General features: G+C 38.8%; 1 protein-coding gene across 1 annotated transcript; it reads left to right on the plus strand.

Annotated features, from left to right (window-relative positions):
• Nucleotides 1-738: 738 nt before the first annotated feature.
• Nucleotides 739-10,441, plus strand: LOC133545524 (endonuclease 8-like 1). Its single transcript, XM_061891171.1, has 6 exons — nucleotides 739-814; nucleotides 3,030-3,087; nucleotides 7,713-7,973; nucleotides 8,063-8,184; nucleotides 8,261-8,288; nucleotides 8,370-10,441. Exons 3-6 carry the CDS (start codon nucleotides 7,907-7,909, stop codon nucleotides 8,480-8,482), a joined length of 330 nt encoding a protein of 109 aa, XP_061747155.1. The 5' UTR covers nucleotides 739-814; nucleotides 3,030-3,087; nucleotides 7,713-7,906; the 3' UTR covers nucleotides 8,483-10,441.
• Nucleotides 10,442-12,533: the final 2,092 nt, after the last annotated feature.

Below are 12,533 nucleotides of genomic sequence, written 5' to 3' on the forward strand. Positions count from 1 at the left end.
AATGAACAAAAAATTGAAAAGGAATTCTACCTTTGCAAGCTCATTATTTTATTGGCTAAGTTTTATATTCATAAATGTAAGTTTCTTAATACCCGTCCTATCTTTTGTGCCTTTAAAAAAGATCTGGAACTTTACATTAAAACGCTCTCTACCTCCAACAACAAAAAAGCTGTGAAAACGATGATGCTGTGTTCCACATTTAAGTTGTTTGATGAATCTGAATAAGCCTACGGCTTTGCATTTTGTTTATTATTTATATATATATGTTTTTATTCTTTTTTTTAATTATTTTGAACTTACAACCCCCTGGCGCTGTTTTGTACTGTTTTCATAATGTTTTATAATGTTGTATATTGTTGTTTGTCTTACTGTTTGTAATTGTTGACATTTATAAATAAACCTTTAAAAAAAACAACTAAGTGTTGGCTTTCTTCTTCTTCCTTGTTTTAGTTGAAGGTAGGCGCACTGACAACCTTCAAGTGTTACGCCACCTACTGTTTCCCCGCTTCTTCTTCTTCTGACGTTAACTGATGGCAAATAACGCGTCATGTCCGCCGCCGTCTGATAGAAAGCATACATTTTCAAATCATTTGAAAATGATGTCCTAGCCAAAAAGGGCTATTTTCAGATGGACATATAAGGAGAAAATGAACCTGATGTAAATCCTGAGATCGCGAGATTTGGCACGGCACTCCATGAATCTGTCCAATCAGATTGGCTTTTCCTGAAAAACACGCATGCGCATTAAGTGGGCGGATGTAATGATTTCGATGGGAAGAAATAATATTCAGCATCGAAGGAATAACAACTGAAAGTAAGTAATACCATTTATTGTTTCTCTTTTGGTATTTATATGACTTTAACACACACCAGTTATTTGTTTTAAACTACTGGAACGTCACGCAGTTACGGAAATAGAGCTATAAATGCCGCAAGCACCTTGCTAGAAGTTGTGATAGTTACCTCCACCGAGGTAAGTATAATAACAAGAAGTGAAATAACAATGAGAGAAATAAATGTTCAGAGAACATTTGAAGTGGAACAATATACATTACTGAACACATAATATAGAGTTTTACATTTACAAGAAGTTCCAGCTATATTCCAGCAACCTTTGTCTGTATTTATCTTCCACCCAACTCTCTCCTTTGAGGCACACATTAAAAGCGTTACTAAAACGGCCTTCTTTCATCTCCGTAATATCGCTCAAATTCGCTCCATTTTGTCCACTAAAGACGCCGAGATCATTATCCATGCGTTTGTTACGTCTCGTCTCGATTACTGTAACCTATTATTTTGGGGTCTCCCCATGTCTAGCATTAAAAGATTACAGTTGGTACAAAATGCGGCTGCTAGACTTTTGACAAGAACAAGAAAGTTTGATCACATTACGCCTGTACTGTATATACCTTTATATACATATATACATACATATATACTGTATATACCTTTATATACATATATACATACATATATACTGTATATACCTTTATATACATATATACATACATATATACTGTATATACCTTTATATACATATATACATACATATATCCTGTATATACCTTTATATACATATATACATACATATATACTGTATATACCTTTATATACATATATACATACATATATACTGTATATACCTTTATATACATATATACATACATATATACTGTATATACCTTTATATACATATATACATACATATATACTGTATATACCTTTATATACATATATACATACATATATACTGTATATACCTTTATATACATATATACTGTATATACCTTTATATACGTATATACATACATATATACTGTATATACCTTTATATACATATATACATACATATATACCTATACTGTATATACCTTTATATACATATATACATACATATATACCTATACTGTATATACCTTTATATACATATATACATACATATATACCTATACTGGCTCACCTGCACTGGCTTCCTGTGCACTTAAGATGTGACTTTAAGGTTTTACTACTTACGTATAAAATACTACACGGTCTAGCTCCATCCTATCTTGCCGATTGTATTGTACCATATGTCCCGGCAAGAAATCTGCGTTCAAAAGACTCCGGCTTATTAGTGATTCCTAAAGCCCAAAAAAAGTCTGCGGGCTATAGAGTGTTTTCCGTTCGGGCTCCAGTACTCTGGAATGCCCTTCCGGTAACAGTTGGAGATGCCACCTCAGTAGAAGCATTTAAGTCTCACCTTAAAACTCATCTGTATACTCTAGCCTTTAAATAGACCTCCTTTTTAGACCAGTTGATCTGCCGCTTCTTTTCTTTCTCCTATGTCCCCCCCTCCCTTGTGGAGGGGGTCCGGTCCGATGACCATGGATGAAGTACTGGCTGTCCAGAGTCGAGACCCAGGATGGACCGCTCGTCGGGACCCAGGATGGACCGCTCGCCTGTATCGGTTGGGGACATCTCTACGCTGCTGATCCGCCTCCGCTTGAGATGGTTTCCGCCTCCGCTTGAGATGGTTTCCTGTGGACGGGACTCTCGCTGCTGTCTTGGATCCGCTTGAACTGAACTCTCGCGGCTGTGTTGGAGCCACTATGGATTGAACTTTCACAGTATCATGTTAGACCCGCTCCACATCCATTGCTTTCGGTCCTCTCCAAGGTTTCTCATAGTCAGCATTGTCACTAGCGTCCCACTGGATGTGAATTCTCCCTGCCCACTGGGTGTGAGTTTTCCTTGCCCTTTTGTGGGTTCTTCCGAGGATGTTGTAGTCGTAATGATTTGTACAGTCCTTTGAGACATTTGTGATTTGGGGCTATATAAATAAACATTGATTGATTGATTGATTTATATAGTATTGGAGTGTCGAAATGACAAAAGGAAAAGCTGGAAAAGGATGAAGAAGAACTGGTAAAGAAGTGGAATCAAATAAAAGATCAAGAAGGACTGTAAAGTTGCTGAGTAGACTGGTATAGTGGTGGTGCATTAAACTGGCAGCAGATATAATATGTGATACTTTCTTTTTCTTCCTGCAGTCATCCCGTCCTGCAGCATGCACCTATGTGAATGTGGAGAATGACCAGCAATGTCCAAGTAAGTTATATGTATATGCCTGTTCTTTCTTGAAGTCAATTAGTTCTGATTGAGATTTACAGATAAAAAGCTGTCCACAGTTTGTCAGGAACAAACATGAAAATATTGCTTTCTTTGACCCTGATTACATTAGCACATATGAAGAATGAAACTTCAAATAGGAGTTATCTCAGCATGTGTAATTCATGTTTTTGGAACCTTTCACCTCCAAGTTAAAGCTGGTAGGTAACATCAGGTCATGACTAAGGATGTAACAATATCAACATTTCACGGTATGATATCGTCATAGTGTTAAAGCCAGGGTAAGATATTGTTACAAAAATGTCAAAGTGTGTTAAATGACGTGGGAGGAATGTTTAGGATAAACACACTTACTGTAATTGAACACAAACATCATTTTCATATGTTGTAATCATATTTATCATTAAAAACAGGTATTTTAGGTGCAAAGGAATGGTGCAGAATTTCAAGTAACACACAAAAACCAACATTTTCAAATAAGTGTCTTTAAACTGACATAAACAGTAAACATCCAGTGTAACTAATGTAGAACAATAATGTTTCTTTTGCCAAGAAACTATACTGTGTGTCCGGTATGTTTTTTTTTCAATACAACTTGGTATTATTGTGGGTTTGATGACCTTTTTAGCACATTCAACAATACTGCCATTATAATGCAAACAGTGATCATTTTGGTCACAGTAACGGTGATATGACATTTTGATATTGTTACATCACTGCTGTTTAGTTGAGTGTTTTTAAACTTTGAACTTCCTAAGAAACTGCCCTTTGCAGTCCAAATTGTATTAGTTTGTAGAATACTGATTCTTAAGAGTTAACTAATAATTTGACTTTTAATCATGTAAATACCTCACAAATGCATATTTTCCCTTGCTGACATCTTGGTTTCACATGAACGATATTTTCCAAATAACGGTTCTAACATATAACTCATTCTAATATATTACTCCTATTCCCTAACTTATTGTAGACATTGTGGTGTGTAGTGTCAGCAAATGTCTTATTTTGTGCATGTCCACATTTCCTCTGGTGAGCTGCAAGGGCTCTGGGTCGATTTGGAAATGGTCTGGATGAACGTGGCATGCTTTACCTTGCAGTATGCAGACTTTGTTTAAGGTTCAACTAACACGACAGTTCTAGGCACAGAAATATTTCACAGCAACAATTCCTCGGCTAACCTAAGCACAAACGTTCCCATCACTCCTGCACACTTCCACTTTTTCGCCCTTCTATAATGTCCCGTTTGAACCTTGTTTTCCCACACGGCGGGTTTTCATGGGAGAACCAGTTTACTTCTCAGATGAGCCCACTTAATATTGTCAGAAAAAAACACAGCGACTGGTGTTCTCGTTTGATAGCGTCACACATCACGGCATTATTGTGACAATTTTGAAATCAAAATAAGGTTATATTTACAATAATGTTGCATCCCTCGTCAAGATCCTTTCTCATAGGTTTGGTTTGCTGTTGTGTATTTACTAATGATTGGCATTAGCATCCACAACTTTCTTTTTATAGTGTGTGTTGTATTGTGATGAGTTACATTTAACACTGTGGATGATGTGTTACCACAAACACAGAAGATACGTAAACATGAACTACAATGCGCTCAAGATGTGGGGAAAAAGGAAATGCATTCCATTAGCTGGATTTGTATAATGTGTTCAATTTATGTCAACTTCCTTCTTGTTTTGCATGTTTTTGTCTGTTTTTTTTTTCAATGATTTGAATCTTTAGAGTTTTTTGGTTCCTCTTCTTTGTGTCAGGGGGTAGCAGCAGGGTAACACTGCATGAGGCGGTGCCCCCTGAAGGAGCCCAAAACACTGCTCTTCAAATGGAACACATCCAACCTTCAGGTGACCGTGCAGGATGTACCACTCTGGAACATCAAGCCTCTCCCCACCTGCCAGGTACACCCACCGTCTTCTGTGGCTGAATAATGTTTTGCTGTGAATTTTGTCACAAAGCAAATCCTGCTCAAATGTGACAAACTTTGGAGTGTAAGAATGTGAGCGATATGCTGAGATGTTATACGTTTTGCCTTGTGACAAAATGTTATCAAAAAACCTTTAGTGATTTGTATTCTATTTTAATTTCAGCACATGAAAATATTTCTACTTCTGACCATCGAAGAGAATGGAAAACCATTTTCCAGATCAGCCCTCATACATCCTCCTGATGGCCTAACAACTGAATGACATGTCGATGCTGAGTATGATCCATTTCAATCATTTGAGGAAGCTCTCCCTGATATAGGGGATTGGATGTACAATGACGGACATACGTTTAATGAAGGATTTGAAGATGGTTTGAGTGAGGAGTGTGCAGAAGAGTCCAATTTCAAGGACACAACAGACAAACCAATACATGACAATGCATCAGAAACCATGGCAGAGTGCCTTCTGATCAGCATGGGTTATGTAAACTGTCCTAAAGTCACAGGTAAGGCCCTAAGCCATATGCTCAAAATGTTCAAGTTGCTTTATCCCGATAGTCTGAACACAGACTGCTTAAACAGTGTGCAGAAGTTCCAAAACTTTTTTTTATCCCACTCTGCATCATCGCCTACTATATTACATAAATCCTCCAAGAATTGTTTTGGGCCAATAGAAAGTAAACAAATAAAATGCCTGCTTTGTGGGACCAGTGTGTCAGAAGAAAGGTTCTAATCCTTTTTTTAAAGTATGTACAGATTGATTTCTTGTTTACCACAGCACATTCATGTGCCAAATGGGCCCTCGTTGGTGAATATAAACATGCAGGTTTTTCTTTGCTGCAAGATAGTGTAACATATGAGACATGCAGTCATGTTATTCCCCTATTGGAAACCTCTGCAGTACAGTAGTATTCTTGGATGACATATTGGGTAAAGTTGTTTTCCTTGACTTCACATCTATGCCTGGCATAGTGATTGCAGTTCATTTCCCCAACACACTTGAAAAGTTTGAAATAATGAAGAACTGAACTGGCCTAAGAAGCCACAAATCAAATCTTTAATCATTGTTATAAATGCTCTGAAAATACACACTGATGTGATGTTGCCGTGGATTCTGTAAATATGTACTGTATATGGAGTATCATTGTTGATGATGTTTTTGCATTGTGTGTAATATTTCAGTGGCAAATATATTACATTTACTTGTTTAATAAAGCCACTGTCTTTTTAAATGAATACATAGGCCTACTATGCTACTGCATTTTAAAATTAGTCCTTATGATGGTGGTTGGAGAGCCAAATATCTTCTGAAGTGGTACTTTGTTAAAAGAGTTTGAGAACCACTGCTCTAGAAAGTTCACAAATGTTAAAAGCTCTTACAAAGTGTCTTGTGATCATATCAGTATTGTTTGGGTTCAGTTTTAAATCTCACAATTGTAGTCACCGAGTTACTGTACATGACGTGTGGATAAAAAATCAACAAATTAAGTCCAACTTTATTTAAATAAACCATTTAGATTACAGACCATATATCCATATTGTCTGAATTCATTATTTTCTCCCAATGTTGGCATGAGATCAACTGGAATATGATTGAGGTATAACTAAATTGAGCCCATTAAAATGCATTTTTTTAGAAAACGGGTATATCTAACAACTCAAATAGTGAGCAGTGAGAGACAAAACCAAGTATATCTCTCACTGAGACATCATTGAGACATATTGAAACCAATACTCATCAATTGTCTTTTTGCCGAAATAGAAAAGAGACATCTGAGAACTCAAACAGTGAGTAGTGAGAAACAAAACCAGGTGTTTCTCTCACTGAGTCATAATTGAGACATATTGGAGACCAGCTCATTCATCTCTCATTTTGGTCTTAGTTGAAATGGGGAAAAGAGATAACTATTAGACAACTATGAGATCTCTCATAGTGCTCACTGTGAGCCTTATTTCTCAGGAGATACATTTGAGAAGAATGAGAAAACTACTTTGGTCCCCATTAGTGCTCTTTTATGTCTAGGAGATAGATATAAGACATACATGAGATCTCATCTTCAATTTTGCTTTGCTATGGGAAACAAGTGTTTGATGAGCATTCCTCAACTTTTTCGGTCTTTTTTGACACTCGTGCCAGCTTTTTTTAAGCATGTTGCAGGCATCAAATCCCAAAATGAGCTAATATTTGCAAAAAAAAAGGTTTCTCAGATCCAACATCAAATATCTTGTCTTTGCAGTCTATTCAATTGAATATAAGTTAAAAAGGATTTACAAATCATTGTATTCTGTTTTTATTTACCATTTACACAACGTGCTACTTCACCGGTTTGGGGTTTTGTACATGTTGACAGTACATTGCAGTGTTATTTTGTTACAGCCGTGCCCACTGTGTGAAGTACTTTTGCAAGACTCCTAGCAATAATATTACACTTCACCAAAGAGCCTGCTGTAAAAGAAATGACCATTGAATGAAGATACATACTCAGGTCACCGTGATCTGAAAAGGAGAGTGAAGAATGTTTTTGTATTCCCCAGATTCTAATCATCTTGGATGAATAAACAAGCAATTCCTAATTTCACTTGGAAATGTGTTTACTATAAAAGTGTAGCACTGTTTCCACACAAAATACCTTCTGTTTTTGGAAAGATGCCCATGTGTGTCTTCCAGGTTGAACATTCCACCCTTTGTGCCTGCCCGGACTGTGCTGGAAGGCCTCGAGTCAGAGGATGCGTGTGAAGACAAGAAAGCTGTAAAAAAGGAGATCCATAGCAAAAAGGTCAAATAAGTACAAACAAGTATTTTACCTCGATTATTAACAGTTTATTTTGCCCAAAAATGTTAAGGGAGCCAAAAAGGACAAAATGGAAGAGGAGAATACAGACCTGCTCAGACTTTGCCACACAGTACCGCTGGAGGTGGTGAACTTAGGTAAGAATCCATGTTTCAAGGTTGATCGGGGTGGGGGGAAGACAACGACACAAAGGTGCTCCTCTTATTTAGACTTTTTGTTTATGGAGGTGGGAAAGGTTACGATCCAGAGAAGAAAGACTACTCAGGTTTTGAGGCCTGGTTGCAGTGTTACTATGTGGATGGAATGAAGTCTGTACGCGACCACAATGGCAGGACTATGTGGTTCAAAGTATGCAAACACATTTTCATACGTAACAACTATATTTGTAGCATGTATTGACTAATATAAAATGGTGTCATTTCAGGGCGATCCAGGTCCTATGGCTCCTAAAGGTAAACGCCAGAAAAAATAGTTGAGATACCATTACACATAAGAGAAAGCTTAGTGTGTCTTTATCTTTTCTCACACACCAGAATCAAAGTCTCCAAAGGCCAAAAAGAGAAAAGATACAGATGCAGACCATGATTACCCCCGCAAGAAAAAGGTATATTCAGTAGGTAATCACCACCAGCACATAGAAATCTAACCCCATTGTGGCTGTACTTCAGGATCCTAGCCTCCAAAGGAAATATAGATTCGGCTCTGTCCCTTCTTGTAGAGGGCCTCAGCGTGTTTTGACCCATTCAGCTTGTTGTCCATGTGTACTCCGAGGTATTTATAATCCTCTACCATGTCCACATCCACCCCCTTGATGGAAAGAGGGGTCGCCAGAGTACTCCTCCTCCTTCCCAGGTCCACAACCAGCTCCTTGGTCTCCGTAACATTGAGCTGGAGGTGGTTCTTTCCACACCATGTGACAAAGTCCTCCACCAGTGTCCTGTATTCCTCGTCATCACCTTCCTCAATACACCCCACTATCGCAGAGTCATCAGAAAACTTCTGAAGGTGGCAGGACTCTGACTGATAGTGGAAATGGGTGGTGTAAATGGTGTAGAGGAAGGGGGAAGAGTACTGTAGCCTCCGGGGCCCCGGTGTTGCTGACCAGCCTGTCAGACACACAGTCCTGCAGTCGCATATACTGTGGTCTGTCAGTCAGGTAATCTACAACCCAGGACACCAAGGGGGCCTCCACCTGCATCTTCTCCAACTTCACACCCAGTAGCCCAGGCCGTTTAGTATAAGCCGCCTCCAAAGGTGTTTCAGAGAATTTGGCAATACATCCAACTGGCCTCACAGCCGCAGACCATATTGATTGGCTGAGACCTGCCACCCGGACAGCTGCTACAACAATTGGTTTGCTTAACCATAGCATTTCTGCACAAACTGTAAGAAACTACCATGAATTGATTAACGTGGACCCCGACTTAAACAAGTTGAAAAACATATGGGGGTGTTACCAATTAGTGGTCAATTGTACGGAATATGTACTGAACTGTGCAATCTACTAATAAAAGTATCAATCAATCAATCTGTCTCAAGAAAGCTCATCTGCATGCTCGTGGTCCTCATCGGGGTCTCGACCTAACTGCAGTTTGTCTTCTTAACCAACTTGAGTGGGCAAATGCTCACACTCAATGGCGTCTGGCACAATACAGAGGTTTTGGTATGTTATTATTGACAGCGAAACCACGTGCATTTTATTGATGGCATTTTCCATGCGCAGAGATACCGTCACGAGACCCTGAGCCCCATTGTTGTACTAATCACCCGAGGCCATCACCTTTATAAATAACATTTACTAACTCATGTTGCAAGGATCTGGAAGCTAAAAACATCCCAGTTCTTGCATGACCAGCATACTCACCGGACATGTCACCCAGTAAGTAATTTTTGAGAGGAATATATATTTTCTGTATAGTAAAAGTTTCAGATCTTTAAGTTCAATTCATGATAAATGGGAGCAAAAACAAAAGTGTTGCGTTTATATATTTGTTCAATACCATATTTTTCGGAGTATAAGTCGCACCTGCCGAAAATGCATAATAAAGAAGGAAAAAAAACATACAAGTCGCACTGGAGTATAAGTCGCATTTTTGGGGGGAAATTTATTTGATAAAACCAGACGGCAAGAATAGACATTTGAAAGGCAATTTAAAATAAATCAAGAATAGTGAAGAACAGGCTGAATAAGTGTAGGTTATATGAGGCATAAATAAGCAACTGCTATGTTAAGCTAACATATTATGGTAAGAGTCATTCAAATAACTAGAACATATAGAACATGTTATACCTTTAACAAACTATCTCTCACTCCTAATCCATAAATCCCATAAAATCTTATACGTCTAGTCTCTTACGTCAATGAGATAAATAATATTGATATTTTACGGTAATGTGTTAATAATTTCACACATAAGTCGCTCCTGAATATAAGTCGCACCCCCGGCCAAACTATGAAAAAAAAACTGCTACTTATAGTCCGAAAAATACGGTGCATATTTTCTAAATCAAAAAAGGAATACCATTAAAAAACAACATAAATTAATAGACTTTGGTTTAATCGGCCCTTTAAGTTGTCCAGCAGCTATAAAATGATATTGCTGAATATATATCTTCTTCTTTTTATTTCTAACAGTCCAAATATGACATGCACACGTAGAACAAAGGCTTCTCTGTTCAGTTGTCTTTGCAGCGTGATGGCCTCCTTTCTCACAGCCCTGTGTGCAACTATGTCAGTTGTCTTTGCAGCGTGATGGCCTCCTTTCTCACAGCCCTGTGTGCAACTATGTCAGTTGTCTTTGCAGCGTGATGGCCTCCTTTCTCACAGCCCTGTGTGCAACTATGTCAGTTGTCTTTGCAGCGTGATGGCCTCCTTTCTCACAGCCCTGTGTGCAACTATGTCAGTTGTCTTTGCAGCGTGATGGCCTCCTTTCTCACAGCCCTGTGTGCAACTATGTCAGTTGTCTATGCAGCGTGATGGCCTCCTTTCTCACAGCCCTGTGTGCAACTATGTCAGTTGTCTTTGCAGCGTGATGGCCTCCTTTCTCACAGCCCTGTGTGCAACTATGTCAGTTGTCTTTGCAGCGTGATGGCCTCCTTTCTCACAGCCCTGTGTGCAACTATGTCAGTTGTCTTTGCAGCGTGATGGCCTCCTTTCTCACAGCCCTGTGTGCAACTATGTCAGTTGTCTTTGCAGCGTGATGGCCTCCTTTCTCACAGCCCTGTGTGCAACTATGCCAGTTTGCACGCAGATTTCAGACTTTTTAAGAGGCACGATACTGCCTGCAGGACACTTTCAGCATTGATAAATCTCACTGTTCATGTTGAGTGATTTGTATTTGCATTTTCTCCTCCCAGTATTGTGGGCATTCTGATAATCAACATATATTCTGCATACATCATTAAGACAAATATGTTAAATGGAGGGAATAAGCGGTAGAAAATGGATGGATGGGATGGATTGCACTCCTTATTTTGCTCATTAATCGACAAATATTTAGATCAGCTTTGCGTGTGCTAACAAGTTTGCATGTGTTTTGATACACATAAACCTTTTGTAGATTATACTGTAAGTGTGGTAAACTTACTTTTTGTTGCAGGCTTCAAGACACGTAGCGGGAGACTGACAAGACAGAATGTCAAGTAAAGGACATCTATTGGAAAATACTGTTTTTATTCCATGATACATATTTTTAATAAACATTCCACACGTTTATTCTTGGCATACTTTTCAATCACAATTCACAATACAGTAAATTATTTGATTTAATGTGAAGTTAATTATATTTATATAGCGCTTTTCTCTTGTGACTCGAAGCGCTTTACATTGTGTAGCCCGATATCTAAGTTACATTTTGAAACCAGTGTGGGTGGCACTGGGAGCAGGTGGGTAAAGTGTCTTGCCCGAGGACACAACAGCAGTGACTAGGTTGGCAGAAGCGGGGATCGAACCTGGAACCCTCAGGTTGCTGGCACGGCCACTCTACCAACCGAGCAGAAATGATGGCTACCGAGCTCTACTCTTTCCTCTCTCCCTCTTGAGTACAGGTAAAAAAACCTTCTTTATGGTGACGGCCACCTATGTCACGTGACACATGCTTCTGTTCCTTGTGTACACATCCACAAACACCACGTGACATACACACATGATCTGGCTCCTACAATGACTAACATGGCTCATTTGCATAATACACTAAAAACTACTTGGGTCTCTGAGGCAGACGATGAGAGTCCTGTAAAATGTATACATACAGTGGGGCAAAAAAGTATTTAGTCAGCAAGTTCTCCCACTTCAAATGATGACAGAGGTCTGTCATTTTCATCATAGGTACACTTCAACTGTGACAGACGGAATGTGAAAAAAAAATCCAGGAATTCACATTGCAGGAATTTTAAATAATTTATTTGTAAATTACGGTAGAAAACAAGTATTTGGTCAACCATTTAAAGCTCTCACTGATGGAAGGAGGTTTTGGCTCCAAATCTCACGATACATGGCCCCATTCATTCTTTCCTTAACACGAATCAATCGTCCTGTCCCCTTAGCAGAAAAACAGCCCCAAAGCATGATGTTTCCACCCCCATGCTTCACAGTAGGTATGGTGTTCTTGGGATGCAACTTAGTATTCTCCAAATACGACGAGTTGAGTTTATAACAAAATGGATACATGGATGATACAGCAGAGGATTGGGAGAAT

This window comes from Nerophis ophidion, linkage group LG28, assembly GCF_033978795.1.
Source record: "Nerophis ophidion isolate RoL-2023_Sa linkage group LG28, RoL_Noph_v1.0, whole genome shotgun sequence".
Lineage (NCBI taxonomy): Eukaryota > Metazoa > Chordata > Actinopteri > Syngnathiformes > Syngnathidae > Nerophis > Nerophis ophidion.